The 18,423-nt window shown below is 42.4% G+C and overlaps 1 protein-coding gene across 13 annotated transcripts in view; it reads left to right on the top strand.

Annotated features, from left to right (window-relative positions):
- Nucleotides 1–18,423, top strand: part of myo18ab (myosin XVIIIA b) — a 351,310-nt gene that overhangs the window by 221,613 nt on the left and 111,274 nt on the right. For all 13 annotated transcript variants that reach the window (XM_072469598.1, XM_072469597.1, XM_072469599.1 and 10 more), the window contains one exon: nucleotides 2,462–2,527. In XM_072469598.1, the coding sequence (XP_072325699.1) occupies nucleotides 2,462–2,527 (66 nt within the window). The remainder of the gene's footprint in view (nucleotides 1–2,461; nucleotides 2,528–18,423) is intronic.

The following is an 18,423-nucleotide window of genomic DNA, read 5'->3' as shown; positions in this document are numbered from 1 at the left end:
ACATAGCAAAATTACACCGAAACAGATTTCGCAATAGTAGTGTAAACATTTCTAAGATAACAAATGAATTAATGGTCTTGAAGAGGAATTCCTAACCTGCAGAACACTTTTGACCTCTCGAGAAGGAACCAGTGAGAAATATTCTTATATTATTGGAGAATTAAACCACAAAATGTGGTTATTATTGTGCAATAGGTACAAACGTAAAAATAAACTTAAAAGATGCTTCAATGTCTTATATGAATACAATTATTATAATAAAAAAGTTCTGGTTTTCAACAAATACTTCCGAGTCTTTTTGTTGTTTTTAATGTGAGTACCTGAGGTGGCATGGTAGCACAATGGTTAGCACTGCTGCCTCCCAGCACCAGTGACCTGGGTTCAATTCTGGCCTTAGGTCACTGTCAGTGTGGCATTTGCCTGTTCTCCCCATGTCTGCGTGGATTTCGTCCAGTTGCTCCGGTTCCCTCCCACAGTCCTAAGATGGACAGGTTAGGTTGATTGGCTATGATAAATTGCCGCTTAGTGTCCAGTGATGTGCCGGTGGGATACGGGGATAGGGCGGGGTGGACGAGTGAGTGGGTATGGGTAAAGTGTTCGTTCGAAGGAACGGTGCAGACTCGATGGGCCGAATGGCCTCTTTCTGCACTGTTGGGTTTCTATGATTGCTGACTTACCCCTGCCTATTGTACCCCCCCCCCCCCCCCCCCCCCACCTCTCCCCGGTCCTCTTGGGTGCCCCCTGCCTCGGCTCTTCTCAGGTCCCCATGACCCTGGCTCTTTTCGGATCCCAGTTTGGGAATCCCTAACCTAAAGCAAAATCATTCCTTCTGCGTGGACTGATGTGATTCTCTTGCTTCACAGTCTTTGAAGTCAAGCTACTACAAACAACTGACCTAAGTCTCCTTAGTATTTCTTGTTCCAAGTTAAATGTTGAGTCATGTATGTTGGCAGTTTGCCTTCAGACACATGGGTTTCTTGGAGAAGCACGTTTAGTTTGCCTCCTCCTGATCCAAAATGGAGAGGATTGCTGAGGCAGAAACTATAAATGCTGATTTTTATTATTGTCACAGGCGTACATGTAATTGCATTACATGACCTGAGGGGGGGGGGAACACCCATATTTTTGTCACTTTTGTTTCTGGTTAAAGACTGGAAAACTTTATTCGCAGTTGCGACTGGCTGGCCTTTTTAAACTATATTTACGTAGCATTAGAGAATTAAATCACAGTGTAATGTTGACATTGGAGTGATCAGATGTTGAGTGTCTTGCCACTTTCTTAAAAATAAAAGTAATTGTTAGAATAATTAAATGATGAAGTTGTAGATGTTGACCAACACCCCATTCATATGGCGCAATATTGAAATGCTAACTGGAAGATTGTTTTTGAAACTGCAGGCACACAATACCAGTGAAAAATGATACCTTTTATGTAGCCTCCAAATAAGGCAGTACATATTGTGTAGTGAACTCATCACTGTGGCAACGAATGAACACAAAAATCTCTTAGTATGCAGTGTTTGGACCCTCAGTTTAAAAGTATAGCATTGTAAAATGATCACAAACAGCTTATGAGAGGCAAACTTAAGTGTTGCAAGGAGGACTTTCAGGCATTCTATTGATTCGAGCTACTGCACTTGTCTTTTTCACCTGGAGACGTTACAGTTGAAATGTTTCAACAGTAAGCTCAATTTTAACTGTTTTATGTTTAAAAGTAATGGAGAGTTGCCTATCAGCTTCTTTTGAAATATGTGTTTGTCCATAAACTATTTAAAGTGATTATTTAGCAGTACTATAATTTTTCTTACTGAAACCAGTTTTGATGTATTGGTTCTTACTATTGTTGCAGAGGTGTAACAATAAAATTCAATAAAATTAGATGAAACTTTAAAAATAGAAATATAAAATATAAATATTACAGTGTACTCTGTATCCAAAGAGAATGATAGTCTTGCCACTGTTGTATTAAATTGCTAGTTGTTAAAGAATATTTTAGGATAGAATCAAATTATAATTTGTGTTAATATATTCTTAACTTGTCAAAACTTATTTATTTGTTTCAATAACAGAAGTGAACCATGTTTTTGAAACTAAATGTAATCAACATAGGCTGAAAGTCATATTTATGGCTGGCTCTGCTGACGAGTGGGAATGCAGACAGAGAATCAGAGGCAGAATAATCTGTACTCAATGCATCTCCAAATTCAAACTTTTGGAGGACTACACAACCACATTTTTTGGCCACAATGCATGACTTCAGCACAAGCGGGCAAAATTTCTTGAATAACTAAGATAATTTTTACAAACTATTTTTAATTCATCGTATCCTTAAGAGTAAGATTCTGACCTGGACGTTCTAACCTTTTGGAGAATATACACTACATAAAAAGGATACATTTGTTTTTTTTTTACTATTTAATCCACACTTGATATTCACAATATGTTTCTTTTTCACTTTTAGGCAGTAGAGGAACTTCTGGAGTCACTGGATTTAGAGAAGAGCAGTTACCACATTGGCCTTAGTCGGGTAAATTATATTTTAAAAATGTGTTGTTTGAGCAGATAAGCGGGATAAATTGTTACAAATCTTTATTACACCATTTTGGCTCAAAGGAACAGGGAACCATAATAGCAGCGGCACCTGACCCAATCGTGAGGGCGTGATCCAGACTGGCATATTTACATGATTCTTTTAACTCATTTAAATATGCTCAACTCCATTTGAGACTGGAGTCTCCCAGCTTCCGGGATTCACCAGCCCCACTGGTGCAGCATGAGCTACTGGTTTCCAAAAACGGAAACCAGATGTGATGATCACGCAGGGGAAGGGGCTTCTGAAAGAGTGGTGGGGGGGGCACCTGAAAGAGGGGAGGGAGGTTGTGAAAGAGGGAGGGGATGGCTGAAATAGGCGTGAAAGGCAGAGTGTGGGGTGGGACCCTGACAATCCCATCGTGGGGTATGTTCATATTGAGGGGTGGGGGAAGCTGACGATCCGGGGTCAAGGGGTGCGCATGTCTGTGGGGGCTCACCATGTCCATTGGTGGGTTGTGGGGGTCCGTCAACTTAACTTTAAGATCTGGGCACCTTTAAAAAGGGCACCCGAACTCTGAGGAACCAGTCTTGCTGGCAGCTTTAGTTCCCCACTCCAGAATTCCAAGTGTGGTAGAATTCAATGAGAATCTATGTAAACTCCCAAAAAATGACTGAACAGTGGGTGAATTGCGATGGGAATCATGCCAAAACATAGCCCTGTTTAGTGCACTTGAGGAGCTCCGCGAGAAATCGGGACACCATTTTTAAATCGCATCTTGATCTCCGTGGCCCCTGAATCGACCCATGACCCACGACCGCTCCGAGTCCCAACACATAGGCCCCCGCACCTCCTGCAACCGCGCAGGGCATCCCTGGTCCAATTGCCAGCGCAGAAAATGCCAGTGTGACACCCTGGCAGTGCCCCTGCCAGCTGGTAGTGCCATCTGGGCACCTTGACAGTACCAAGTTGGCGTTGCCAGGTTACCTGGTTGGGGATGCCAGGCTGGCAGTGCCAGGGTACCACCCGGCCCAAAGGATCAACCCCCTGGGAGACCTCCACGTGTGCCATTCCACCTGGTCCCTGTTTCTGGAGACCAGTACCGAACAATGCTTGGTAGAGGTTTCTGATCCCAATGCCTCCGGTAACTCCGGAATCTTCACATTAAAGTGAGTCTAGCCGTCACGTTTTAGTATGGACATTTGCTTAAAAAGTGTGTCTGGGATTCACATCCCAACATCTCGTGAGAGTGCGTTAGATTTCGCGAGGTGTTGCAAACGGGTCGGGAACTGTGTCTCCCAGCTTTTATCAAGGCACATTGTGGCCATTAAACGCGCCCATGGTCATTTTTTGGGAGAATTTGGCTGAAGGTGAACATTTCATGGTTAGCAAAACCAGTGGCATAATTGGATACTTTTAATAGTTGAAATAAAAATAGATAATATTGGAAATATCCAGCAGGTCTATTGATGTACAGAAAGTAAGTAACAATCTTTGAGTCATCGAGCGGGATTCTCTCAGCCCGGGGCCGGGCCGGAGAATCCCAGCGACCAGCGCGAATCGTGGCACGCCGGGACGTGATTCTCCACAGAGTGGAGAATCCGCGTCGTTGGTCGGGGTGGGATGGGCCGAGCGGCTGTCGCAAAATACCCATGTCCCCCCGGCGCAGTTCCCACCTGCTCTCTGCCGGCGGGACCTCGGTGTGGAAAGGTCTGGGGTTGGGGGGGGGTGGGGGGGGGGGGGGGGGGTCCGACTCCGGTGGGGGGGGGGGGGGGCTCCAATGTGACCTGGCCCGCGATCGGGGCCCACCGATCGGCGGGCCGGCCTCTCTGGCTGGGGGCCTCATTCCTTCCGCGCCGGCCCCTGTAGCCCTGTGCCATGTTGTGTCGGGGCCGGAGCGGAGAAGGGAGCCATTGCGCATGTGCGTGCTGGCGCAGGTGCCATTGCGCATGCGTGGACCCCGCACCGCCCAGTTCACGCCAGGATCAGTAGCTGGAACAGTGTCGATCGCTCCAGTGCCGTGCTGGCCCCCTGTAGGGGCCAGAATTGCTGATCCTGAGGCCGTGTTGACGTCGTCGAGACACGCGGCGGCATTTCCAACGGCGTCAATACTTAACCTCCGGATCACAGAATCCCGCCCATCGTTCCTGGAACCTTAATGTCCTTTTTCCTGTCTATTTAGATGGCATTGATTTGCATATTTAAAAAAAAAATGATTTCCTGTGTTTGTAACTTTTATCTTCACCAATTGTAGTTGATGTATACTTGCATTTCTGTACAGCTAATGCATTGATTTTGATCACAATTAAGATTTTTATTTTGGTTTAATTTTGTATCTGACGAGTAGTATTGGATGATTTTACTATTAAAATATTTGAAGTCAATTTGTCAGATTAGGTTTGAGTACAGTTTAAATTATGAAATTCTCCTTGTCATTTTGCTGTTCTTAAAAAAAAAAAAAAAAGTCGATGCAGTTTAAATTACTTTGAATCCGGCATGAAAGGTGTTGGTTAATACTGCAGGTTAATCCACTGATTAAGTGGAATTAGGCCTGTAGTAGCAATAGATATTAGAGATGCATTCCTTGTTCCAGTTCTACTCGGGGCCCCCTCCCCCAACTCTTTTTCTGGTACATTGATCGGCTGTAACTTGTTCTTGCCAGGAACATGAAAACTTAATCAATTTTGCTTCCAATTTCCAGCTATTTCTTACCTTCACATGGCCCATCTCTGACACTTCCTTTCCATTCTTTGACTTCTCTGCCTCCATTTCTGGGGATAGACTGCCTACTAATATTCAGTATAAGCCCACAGGTATCTCAACTATACTTCCCCAAACCCTGCCTCCTGTAAGGAGTCCATTCCATTCTTCTAGTTTCTGCTTCTCCGTTTCATCTATTCTGATGATCTAACCTTCCACAACAATACTTCTGATATGTCTTCCTTTTTCCTCAATTGAGGCTTCCTCCAACTGTGGTTGACAGGGCCCTCAACCATGTCTGACCCATTTCCTGCACTTCTCAAACCCCAACCTCTCCCTCGCAGAATTGCTGTAGGCTTTCCCTTGCCTTCATTTCCATCTCATCAGCCTGCACTTTCAAAGTATCATCCTCTGCTATTTACGTCATTTCCTGCATGATGGTGCCAGACACATTTTTACCTCCCCTTCTCTGCCTTCCTTGCCCTTTCCCTTGCCAGGGCCTGCCTGATTGACCCAGTGATCCCCAAGCCGGTTTACCTTAACTCCAGGCCTGCTCTGGGGATGCTGCAATTTTAGCAGTGACCACTGGTTTAGCACATTGATTGACCATCAGCTCCTGGATGCAGGATAAATTGCAGAGATGGTGGGAAGTGGCCCTTAAGCTGCCATTGTTTGGCACTTAATGGTCTCAATTGACTTTATGGGTGGGTAGGCTGCCCACCATCTCCTCCGCCACTGGTAAAAGGTGTGTATAACATCTATTACATATCCATTATGCACCAATTTTGTCAAAATATTAAATTTAAGTGCAATTTGTATTTTATAAATTCATATTGATTGCCCCTAATTTATTCCAGCCTTTTCAAGTGTTCACCAATTTTATCCCACATAATCGATGTAATGAGGGGGGGGGGGAGTAATGTTATCCTCTAGTCCATTGCAAGAATATTTTTGGAAAATATATGGTTATTGTCTTTGTTACAACTTCTCGAGCATGTCTTAATATTTTGGAATTCATAGCATCTGGATGTGGTGATATCCACGAAATCAAGTTCAATACAACTTATTTCGCATATTTATCTCCAGTGTCCTCTAAACCTTGCATCAATACAGCAATAATCATATTTTTGTCTTTCTGTAAAAACTGAATCAAATTAAGTACCACCACTGTTCAATTTCAGTCAATTACAGCTGTTTCCTTTGTGTAAGTCATTCCATTCATTATCTGATTGTCTTTTTGCTTCCATGGTGCTTGTTACTGTTTCTAATGTTATGAATTCCCACATGGACTGCAACATTAGCACTTTCCATTCTCTTCACAAGCCCAGCCATTGTATCCTCTCTTTCCACTAGTAAGCAATTTGTTTGTTTCCTTGAAACATCTCCCCTCAATTTTATGTGTAATTTTCCCACAGTAAAGATTCTCCTGCTTAAGACTTTGACCTTTTATTAAGAAACAAGCTGATCAGTTTTGTTTTCTAGACAGGGCCGATCATTTGTTCTGGAGACCAAGTGCTCCCACCAGCAGGCTATTTTGGGGGCAGGATGTCCCTGTTTGGGGAGTCTCTCTCTGTTTTGGGGGGGTCTCTCTCTGTTTTGGGGGGGTCTCTCTCTGTTTTGTGGGTCTCTCTCTGTTTTGGGGGGTCTCTCTCTGTTTTGGGGGATCTCTCTCTGTTTTGGGGGGTCTCTCTCTGTTTTGGGGGGTCTCGCTCTGTTTTGGGGGGTCTCTCTGGGGGTCTCTATTTGAGGGATCTTTCTCTGTTTGGGGGTCTCTCTCTGTTTGGGGGTCTCTCTCTGTTTGGGGGTCTCTCTCTGTTTGGGGGTCTCTCTCTGTTTGGGGGTCTCTCTCTGTTTGGGGGTCTCTCTCTGTTTGGGGGGTCTCTCTCCCTCTGGGGAGTCACTCTCTGGGCAGTCACTCTGTGGAGTCACTCTGTGGAGTCACTCTCTGGGGGGGTCTCTCTCTGGGGAGGGTCTCTTTTGTCTGGGGTTCTTTCTGTCTGGTGGGAGGGTGTCTCTGTTGGAGGGGTATCGGTTGGAGAAGGGGGCCTTCTTATGGACGTTGGGGCACCTCCGTCATGCACTGAACCCCTTGATCCAACGTGAGGTTACCGCGTCAGGGCCACGCTTGAAAATACTTGAACCAAATCATGCTCTTGGGACTCGTGGTTGAGAGGCCTAGAGCATCATGGGGAGGGGGTGGAGGGTGGAGGGTGGGAGTTGGTGAATCGGGCTTCCAGCCTGTTAATCGGATGCAAATTGGTGCAGAGCACAGATTTTCATGTTGCCGTCGGCGTAAGCTCACTGCTGCCACTGGCGGGGGGGTCCTGAACATCGGAATGGAATTAGCGTCCGACGCTGATCCCATTTTCTGGCCAATACTCCATTCTCTGCCGGATGGGAAACCCGCTACCGGCGGTAGGCAATGGAGAATCCACCTTATAACTTGAAGCAGCTGGAATTGCTCGAGTTCCATTTTGGTGATCGCTCATTCCAAAGCGCACAAATTGTTAAAATATTACAATGTGTCAGAGGAAAGAATGAGCATGATCAATGAATTGGACATTTTCGGGTGGGGGAGGGTGAGAGCATGAGTAAAAAATTACAGTTTTAATTACTTGGAGCAAAAGCTTTTTTTTAATGGTGCAAAATACACAGGCAAGGATTTGCCTTTTTTTTTTAAAGTATTCAAAACTGAAATATATTCAAAAGGCATCTCAACAAATACGTGGATAGGATGGGTATAGAGGGATGCGGCACTAGGACGTACTGAAGGTTCTGGCCAATGGTGGTATCATGACCAGTACAGGCTTGGAGGGTCGAAGGGCCTGTTCCTGTGCTGTATTGTTGTTCTTTGATTTTAAAACTTTTTAATGTCTTTACATTGATCAATGTCCATATAGATATCACAAAACGTGTTTGAGAAAGTCAGCATTTTAAGTTGTTCGTTTAGAAATTATTTCATACATCTTTCGTGGAATCACATATAGTATGTGCCAATGTTTTTTTCCTGAAGCTTTTACATTAAGACATCAAACCTAGCATCCATCTACGTTAAGCTATGATCCGTTCTAGCATCCATCTATGTTAAACTATGATCTGATTTTATGGTGAAAGCAATATTTCAAGTCTGGTTTTGATTACTGAATCTAAACCTATATGGTTGCTGGCAAGGAATCCTTGCTTAAGACAGCAATATCTTGAACATTCCTGTCTTTCAAAGTGCTTGTACATACCGTTGACTTTGTCGCATTTTTGAAATGCAGTTATGCTTGCGTTTTTTGGGGAGGAAATTAATAGTAAACTAGCTGAACTTTGTATTTTCTTAGTGGTCAGAGACTTATTCTCTGTGCAACTAAAAAGAGAAACCAAACTAATGGTGGTGCGAGAATGACATCACAAAAATAATTTCTACTCAAAATAATTTTGTTATTGTAGAAATTTGTCAATTTTATTGTGCTTTCTGTTTTTCGTTTCCTACAATAATTATATCCTTCATGGTTCTCTCATCCCATCTTCTTTCCCAACCCTTCCAAATACTTAGATAATTATTTAATAGCTGAAAAGGATCTTCTGATTTTGAAGTCTGCTCATTGTGGCTTTGTAAAACCTGCCTGCCTTTAAAAACCTTCTCCATTACTAATAGGCAGGATTACTTTTTTTGGAAGTTCATCCTCTTGGTGTGATTTGCTAATCATGTTGATAACAGATTCGGCATCACATGAAACAAATTATCTTCATGCTGTTGTCACTTCTTTCCTTTGCTTCCCTTGATACTATGGCCAGAGCTCTGCATAAAAGGTTCTGTGCTAATTTATGACCAGTTATGATCAATTCACATAACACCTCTGAAAAAGAATGCAAATCAGGTTCCTTTCTGTTTTTTTCAAAAATAAATCTTTCTTAAGGCATTTCAGTTGTTTTAGTATTAATTTTGTTTTTGCATGTACACAATTTCAACAAAATCTTTTTGAAACATGTTCAATTTTTTTTTGTTGATTCAAGAAAACAATTGTGGAATACTATTGTTGAAAGATGTAAGCATGGGAACTGCCAATCATACATCTCTCTAAATTTGTTACATTATCTGCAAAATGGAACTTTCATTTACTGGTTCAGATATTGAAGCAACTAATTGCATGTTCATGATGTTTTAATTAAAAGCATGAATGGGATGTGATACAAGTCACAAAACTACACTATTGCTATTGTGAAAATATTCAGAGCCTGCAATTTCAGTGGCCAGAAATCTTCCAGTATTTCGGGTATATCAATTTCTCTGAAGTTATTTGTAGGTACATCAATACAAAATTTAATTTGCTAGAATTTTTAAGGGCAGCACGGTGGTGCAGTGGTTAGCACTGCTGGCCCACGACTCCGAGGACCCGGGTTCAATACCGGCCCCAGGTCACTGTCCGTGTGGAGTTTGCACATTCTCCCCATGTCTGCGTGGGTCTCACTCCCATAACCCAAAAAGATGTGCAGGGTCGGTGAATTAGGCAAGTTAAAATGCCCCTTAATTGGAAAAAGAATTGTGTACTCTAAATTTAACAAAAAAACTAGAATTTTTAAAAATATGTTTTGTACTTCAATCTTTCTAAAATGTAATGACCCGGTCGCAATACATATTGGCAGAATTGAAGTGCATACTATAAAATAAATTATTTTATAAAAACTCCCATCACATACTTTTTGTTGTTGCTTACTGGACTTTTCCGGGCATATTTAGAATAACGGTCACAAATTTATCCTTTGAAATTGCAATAATGCCCTATAAAACATTGAAAGAGATATACAGTTGCGGTTGTCGCTTTGTTATACAGCTAACATAGTTGATAGCTCAAACATTATAATCAGCACTGTTGAATATTATAATGTAGATGGTCAGACCATGTAGAGTGGGATATTCCACTCCCTCCGTGGCCTGTTCTGCAGCAGTGGACGACAACTGGTCAGTGGCGGGATCTTCTGGTTCTGTCCTTGTCAGCAGGATTTCCCATTGAATGCACCCCTCGCCACTATGAAACCCACACCATCGGTGGGACTGTATGCACCCCTCGCCACTACGAAACCCACGCCATCGGTGGGACCGGATGATCACACCATGTGAACAGCCAGAAAATCCCATCTATTGAAGTTAATTGATTGTAACATGAATACTTTTAATGCGAGCATATTAAAGAAAACATAGTTAAATTATAATATTCATGATAACGTATTTATTATTTAAAATATTGCAGATTTTTACAGCATTATTTTGCTGACAACTCTATTTAAGTGTATGTACATATGTATGTATTATGTATTTGTGCTTAGTTATTTGTACAATAGTGCAAATTCCATGAAGCAAGAAATAGGATGCAAATTATACTGTGCTCATCATCTTATGACAAACAAGCTTTGTATACCAAGCTGAAATATTTGAAAAGTACATTCCTTCATTCGCCCATTTCCTGTTTGTGGGATTATAAAGAAATTGGTTGCTGTATTTGCCAACATAACCAATGATGCCCTTCAAAAGTAATCCAACATTGTAAAACTCTTGCATGCTCTGAAAATACGAAAAGTGCTATTTTTTTCTTACTCTTTATGGATTTGCATTCTGCTGATGATTTGTTAAATATTGTTGCATAATTTGGAATAAGAATGCTTTTAATATTTTCATGAAAACCAATTCTCAGGGCGGCACGGTGGTGCAGTGGTTAGCACTGCTGCTTCATACCACTGAGGATCCGGGTTTGATCTCGGTCCCAGGTCACTGTCGGTGTGAAGTTTGCACATTCTCCCCGTGTCTGCATGGGTCCTGCCCCCACAACCCGAAAAGATTTGCAGGGTAGCTGAATTGGCCACGCTAAATTGCCCCTTAATTGGAAAGAAAATAATCGGGCACTCTAAATTTAAAGGAAAACAACTCTCTGGGAGTCATTGCTTCCATGTACAGATAAAATGGAGTAAAAGAGGGTTTTAAATATTTTTTTCAATTGAAATGGAGCTTACACTGGTGCAAGACTCTGTAGCTAAGGACTCGAGGGCTCCAAAGGGAGATCAACTGTATTTTTCAAATCTAAATATTGTTAATACAAGTGCATTTTTTGACACAGTACAACTATGAAATAATTCTGAAATGAGTGATGGTGCTCAAAAATAGTGGGGAATGAGTTAACTGTCTCATTCTCACTGGCTTTTTAGTTGTCCCTCTTTTCCTTAGGCCCTGCTACTGGCCAGCTAGTGCACCCACCTGAGTCCTTTTTAATTTTCAAATGGAGTCATTACCATTTTATTGTTATATTGGGCTGAGCTAAACTGCGGACATCTCCACCCAGAAACAGCTGGCAGTACAGCAGATAAGTAAAAATATATTTAAATATCCTCCCATTCTCCCCAAAAAAACAACCTGGGCAACAGCAACACTGTGCTCCTCTCAGACCCACCTATCGTTTGGCCTGGAGGCCAGCTAGTTTGGTTGACATTGCAGTGGCCCAAAGCTGTCCTAGGGTGCTTGTTTCCCACCCGCAGCCCTCCAACCCATTTGAGGCACAACCATCAAAGTGGGCAGGATAACCCATTATAATTATCAGATGACTTGAGACCATTTTTTGCTGGCTGGAAGAGGGGGGATAGAAATCTACCACAGTATGTCAGGTTTAGTAATGGAGTTGCACTTTGTATTATATCCAGATATTTTACAAGTTTATTGTATTTTTCAGTTATAGATTCCTTTACTTATAAACACTGCTACCAAAAACCATTATGCGCAACCAAAATAAATACTGTAATAGAATCCAAGATATGGGATGTAAAAGGCGACACAGAATCTTAACAACTTTTGGCTGAAGAAATTTTAATATCATTTGAAGTCATTTAAATTAGCAGTTTTGTTGCAATAAATTGGTGATTCCTGATGTGTAATATTCAAATGAGCTTAATGCAAATTGTACTAATTACTGCTAACTATTTTGAGGCGTTTCATTGTATTCATTATATATTCTGAACTATATATAAAACATGTTCTGAACTATATCTTGATGACCCAAAAATTTACAATTTCTGCATGTGTCTGGTAAGTAACACCCATTACACATAGAAGTCTCAGAGACTAAGGGTGGGATTTACCGACCAACCCGCCTCATATTTTTTGGCGACGGAGGCGGCCCGCCAATGGGATTTTCTGGTCTCACCATTATCAATGGGAATTCCCGTTGACTGCACCCCTCGTCGGCAGGAAACCTGTACGCTGTTGGTGGGACCGGAATATAATCATAGAATTTACAGTGCAGAAGGAGGCCATTCAGCCCATCGAGTCTGCCCTGGCCCTTGGAAAGAGCACCCTACTTAAGCCCACACGTCCACCCTATCCCCTATTGCTGTCGTGAACAGCTGGTAAATTCCGCCCTATGTTATCAAACCTATATGTAGCCCGTGTTGTATAGACCAATGTGAATGTGACATAACTCCCCCTAGTTTATGATTAAACATTTGTTTCTAAAAAATCTTGGTATTTTTGTGGTGGGTTAACTAAACACAGTCAGTATTTTACTAGCAAATGCATGCATCTAGCTATGATTGATGTTCCCATCTTTTTAAAAGTAATATTTGCTGCAGTGCTTAAAATGTTGCACTTCACTTGGTGGGAACTACTCACATTCTTTATATTTTAGTCTGCTATGAGTTTTGACATTTTAAATCTTGCTGATAACAATAATGCTATTTTACTGGCAATCCCACTCATCTAATTCTAAATGCATAAGTATTTAATGAGGAAAGACAACAACGCTGCATAAACCCATGGAATGTTATTGAGTACTGTGTATTATGATGCAGACAGGAGAGCATGTTAATTGGATTTTGTTACAGGTGGTAGATCCTTCTATCCAATAATTCTCATAGGTGTAGAGATGATGGCATGATGGTAATGTGTTTTCAAATTCTGTTGCTGTATTCTGTTGTTTTTGAATTTTAGCAATGTGTCTGAAATCTTTTGAAACCAAATAGTTGAATTGTTTGATATTCTTTAGTTATTTTTAATAACGCACAAGCTTTATTCTGTTGCATAAATTGCATAACTTTAATAGTCGTAGACATTACAATGCTAAACAGTACCGAGTAAAGGCATGGCATAATATTGTACTTTGTTCAGATGGTTAGATACAACTTCAGAATGACCAAAGTTTAAAAGATCAATAGATTAAATCTGTTAAACCTGTTAAAATTATAGATTTTAAAAGAATAGATTTGCATTTCTGTTCAGTGATGAAACAGAAATAAATAAGTGATGCGGTAAAGCATGTTTTTTTTCCACAAATGCAACCAAATCTATTCTGGATAGTATATTTAGTTGTGTTATCACTTTCGATAGCAACATAGTGGAATGAGAAATAGCAACTGGAGAAGGCTATTCAGCCTCCCCGAGTCTGTTCTACTATTCCATTAGATATTTAGAACATTGAACATAGAACATAGAACATTACAGCGCAGTACAGGCCCTTCGGCCCTCTATGTTGCGCCGACCTGTGAAACCACTCTAAAGCCCATCTACACTATTCCCTTATTGTCCATACGTCTATCCAATGACCATTTAAAGTCCTTAGTGTTGGCGAGTCCACTACTGTTGCAGGCAGGGCATTCCACGCCCTTACTACTCTCTGAGTAAAGAACCTACCTCTGGCATCTGTCTTATATCTATCTCCCCTTAATTCAAAGGTATGTCCCCTCGTGCTAGACATCACCATCCGAGGAAAAAGGCTCTCACTGTCCACCCTATCCAATCCTCTGATCATCGTGTATGCCTCAATTAAGTCACCTCTTAACCTTCTTCTCTCTAACAAAAACAGCCTCAAGTCCCTCAGCCTTTCCTCATAAGATCTTCCCTCCATACCAGGCAACATTCTGGTAAATCTCCTCTGCACCCTTTCCAATGCTTCCACATCCTTCCTATAATGCGCCGACCATAATTGCACGCAATACTCCAACTGCGGCCGCACCAGAGTGCTGTATAGCTGCAACATGACCTCATGGCTCCTAAACTCAATCCCTCGACCAATAAAAGCTAACACACCGTACGCCTTCTTAACACCCCTCTCAACCTGGGTGGCAACTTTCAGGGATCTATGTACATGGACACCGAGATCTCTCTTCTCATCCACACTGCCAAGAATCTTACCATTAGCCCAGTACTCTGTCTTCCTGTTATTCCTTCCAAAATGAATCACCTCACACTTTTTTCTGCATTAAACTCCATTTGCCACCTCTCAGCCCAGAGCTGCAGCTTATCTATGTCCCTCTGTAACTTGTAACATCCTTCCGCACTGTCCACAACTCCACCGACTTTAGTGTCATCTGCAAATTTACTCACCCATCCTTCTACGCCCTCCTCCAGGTCATTTATAAAAATGACGAACAGCAGTGGCCCCAAAACAGATCCTTGTGGTACACCACTAGTAACTGGACTCCAGTCTGAACATTTCCCATCAACCACCACCCTTTGTCTTCTTCCAGCTAGCCAATTTCTGATCCAGACTGCTAAATCACCCTGAATCCCATGCCTCCGTATTTTCTGCAGTAGCCTAGCATGGGGAACCTTATCAAACGCTTTACTGAAATCCATATACACCACATCAACTGCTTTACCCTCATCCACCTGTTTGGCCACCTTCTCAAAGAACTCTATAAGGTTTGTGAGGCACGACTTAGCCTTCACAAAACCGTGTTGACTATCTCTAATCAAATTATTCCTTTCCAGATGATTATACATCCTATCTCTTATAAACCTTTCCAAGATTTTTCCCACAACAGAAGTAAGACTCACTGGTCTATAGTTACCGGGGTTATCTCTACTCCCCTTCTTGAACAAGGGGACAACATTTGCTATCCTCCAGTCTTCTGGCACTATTCCTGTGGACAAAGATGACTTAAAGATCAAGGCCAAAGGCTCAGCAATCTCCCCCCTAGCTTCCCAGAGAATCCTAGGATAAATCCCATCCGTCCCAGGTGACTTATCTATTTACACACTTTCCAGAATTGCTAACACCTCCTCCTTATGAACCTCAAGCCCTTCTAGTCTAGTAGCCTGAATCTCAGTATTCTCCTCAACAACATTGTCTTTTTCCTGTGTGAATACTTACGAAAAATATTCATTTAGCACCTCTCCTATCTCCTCGGACTCCAAGCACAACTTCCCACTACTGTCCTTGACTGGCCCTACTCTTACCCTAGTCATTCTTTTATTCCTGACATACCTATAGAAAGCTTTTGGGTTTTCCTTGATCCTACCTGCCAAAGACTTCTCATGTCCCCTCCTGGCTCTTCTTAGCTCTCTCTTTAGGTCCTTCCTAACTAACTTGTAACTCTCGAGCGCCCTAACTGAACCTTCATGTCTCATCTTTACATAAGTCTCCTTCTTCCTCTTGACAAGTGTTTCGACTGCTTTAGTAAACCACGGTTCCCTCACTCGACCACTTCCTCCCTGCCTGACAGGTACATACTTATCAAGGACACGCAGTAGCTGTTCCTTGAACAAGCTCCACATCTCCATTGTGCCCATCCCCTACAGTTTTCTTCTCCATCCGATGTATCCTAAGTCTTGCCTCATCACATCACAATTGCCTTTCCCCCAGATATAACTCTTGCCCTGCGGTATATACCTATCCCTTTCCATCACTAAAGCAAACGTAATCGAATTGTGGTCACTATCACCAAAGTGCTCACCTACCTCCAAATCTAACACCTGTCCTGGTTCATTACCCAGTACCAAATCCAATATGGCCTCGCCTCCCGTTGGCCTATCTACATACTGTGTCAGGAAACCCTCCTGCACAAATTGGACAAAAACGGACCCATCTAATGTACTCGAACTATAGCGTTTCCAGTCAATATTTGGAAAGTTAAAGTCCCCCTTAACAACTATCCTGTTGCTTTCGCTCCTATCCAGAATCATCTTTGCAATCCTCTCCTCTACATCTCTGGAACTTTTTGGAGGCCTATAGAAAACCCCTAACAGGGTGACCTCTCCTTTCCTGTCTCTAACCTCAGCCCATACTACCTCAGTAGACGAGTCCTCATCAAACGTCCTTTCTGCCACCGTAATACTGTCCTTGACTAACAATGCCACCCCTCCCCCTCTTTTATCACCTTCCCTGAGCTTACAGAAATATTTAAATCCCGGCACCTGCAACAACCATTCCTGTCCCTGCTCTATCCATGTCTCCAAAATGGCCACAACATCGAAGTCCCAGGTACCAACCCATGCTGCAAGTTCACCCACCTTATTCCGGATGCTCCTGCATAACATTTGCCTGCATGTTATCCATATGAAAACATAAGAAATAAGAGCAAGCGCAGATCAAATAGCACTTCCAGCTTGTCCCACCATTCAATGTGATCATGACTGATCTGTCTCAATTCCAATTTCTTGCCTGCTTCCCATATTCCTTGATTCCCTGCAAGACCCAAATCTGTTGGATTCGGATTTGGATTTTGTTTATTGCCACGTGTACCGAGGTAGAGTGAAAAGTATTTTTCTGCAAGCTGCTCAACCATTAAGTACATGAAAACAAAAGGAAATAAAAGAAAATACATAATAGGGCAACACAAGGTACACAATACATGGCATCGGGTGAAGCATATGGGGGTGTAGTGTTAATGAGGTCAGTCCATAAGAGGGTCGTTTAGGAGTCCGGTAACAGGGGAAGAAGTTGTTTTGAGTCTGTTCGTGCGTGTTCTCAGACTTTTGTATCTCCTGCCCGATGGAAGAAGTTGGACGGGTGAGTAAGCCAGATGGGAGGGGTCTTTGATTAAGCTGCCTGCTTTCCCAGGCAGCAGGAGGTGTAGATGGATTCAATGAATGGGAGGAAGGTTTGTGTAATGGACTGGGCTGTGTTCACGGCTTTCTTAAGTTTCTTGCAGTGTTGGGCCGAGCAGTTGCCATACCAGGCTGTGATGCAGCCAGAGAGGATGCTTTCCATGGTGCATCTGTAAAAGTTGGTTAATGTGGACATGCCGAATTTCCTTTATTTCCTGAGGAAGTATAGGCGCTGTTGTGCTTTCTGGGTGGTAGCGTCGATGTGGGTGGACAAGGACAGATTTTTGGTGATGTGTACCCCATGGAATTTGAAACTGCTAACCATCTCCACCTCAGCCCGTTGATGCCGACAGGGGTGTGTACAATACTTTGCTTCCTGAAGTCAATGACCAGCTCTTTAGTTTTGCTGGCATTGAGGGATAGATTGTTGTCGCTGTTTATGTTGGCCTTAAATATACTCACCTGTCTAGTATCCACAGTCCTTTGAGTAAAATAATTTCTCCTCCTATCAGTCCTAAATAATTGATCCCAAATAATTGATCACCTATCTGTGATTGTTTTCTAGATTCCTCAGCCAAGGGAAACAATTTCTCGGTGGTACCTTGTCAAGTATTTTCAAAATTTTGTATGTTTCAATAAGATCACATCTCATTTATCGAAAATCCAGAAAGTATAGACTTGATTTACTCAGCCTCTCCTGAAACATCCCTTTCATCCCAGGAATGAATCTAATGTATCTTCATAGAACCACCTTCAGTGCAGGTCTATCCTTCTTTGGACCAAAATAATATTCGGGTGTAGTGTTGCCAAAATCTTACAATTAAATAGAGTTTCCACATTCGTGCACCCTAATCCCCTTGCAATAAAAGGTAACGTCATTTGCCTTCCTAATTGTTTGCTGCACCTAATTAATAATCTTTATTGTCACAAGCAGGCATAGATTAACACTGCAATGAAGTTACTGTGAAAAGCCCCTAGTCGCCACATTCCGGCGCCTGTTTGGGTTCACAGAGGGAGAATTCGGAATGTCCAATTCACCTAACAGCACATCTTTCGGGACTTGTGGGAGGTAACTGGAACAGCCGGAGGAAACCCACGCAGACACTGGGAGAACGTGTAGACTCGGCACAGACAGTGACCCAAGCCAGAAATCGAACCTGGGATCCTGGCGCTGTGAAGTCATAGTGCTAACCACTATGCTACCGTGCTGCCCACATGCTAACTTTCTCTTTTCCATGTCCATATACATCCAAATCTCTCTGAACATTACCATTTAGAAGTCTCGTGACTTAAAAAGTATCAAAGGCCTTCTTGAACCATGGACATGTGCAGAATTTTTCAAGTTTTGCACCTTCTTGGCAACTGGACTTGCATAGAATGTTGTTGCTACTGTGATTGT

Source organism: Scyliorhinus torazame, chromosome 12 (genome assembly GCF_047496885.1).
Source record: "Scyliorhinus torazame isolate Kashiwa2021f chromosome 12, sScyTor2.1, whole genome shotgun sequence".
Lineage (NCBI taxonomy): Eukaryota > Metazoa > Chordata > Chondrichthyes > Carcharhiniformes > Scyliorhinidae > Scyliorhinus > Scyliorhinus torazame.
Note: the sequence above shows the minus strand (reverse complement) of the source record. Positions and strands in the feature narration are given on the sequence as shown.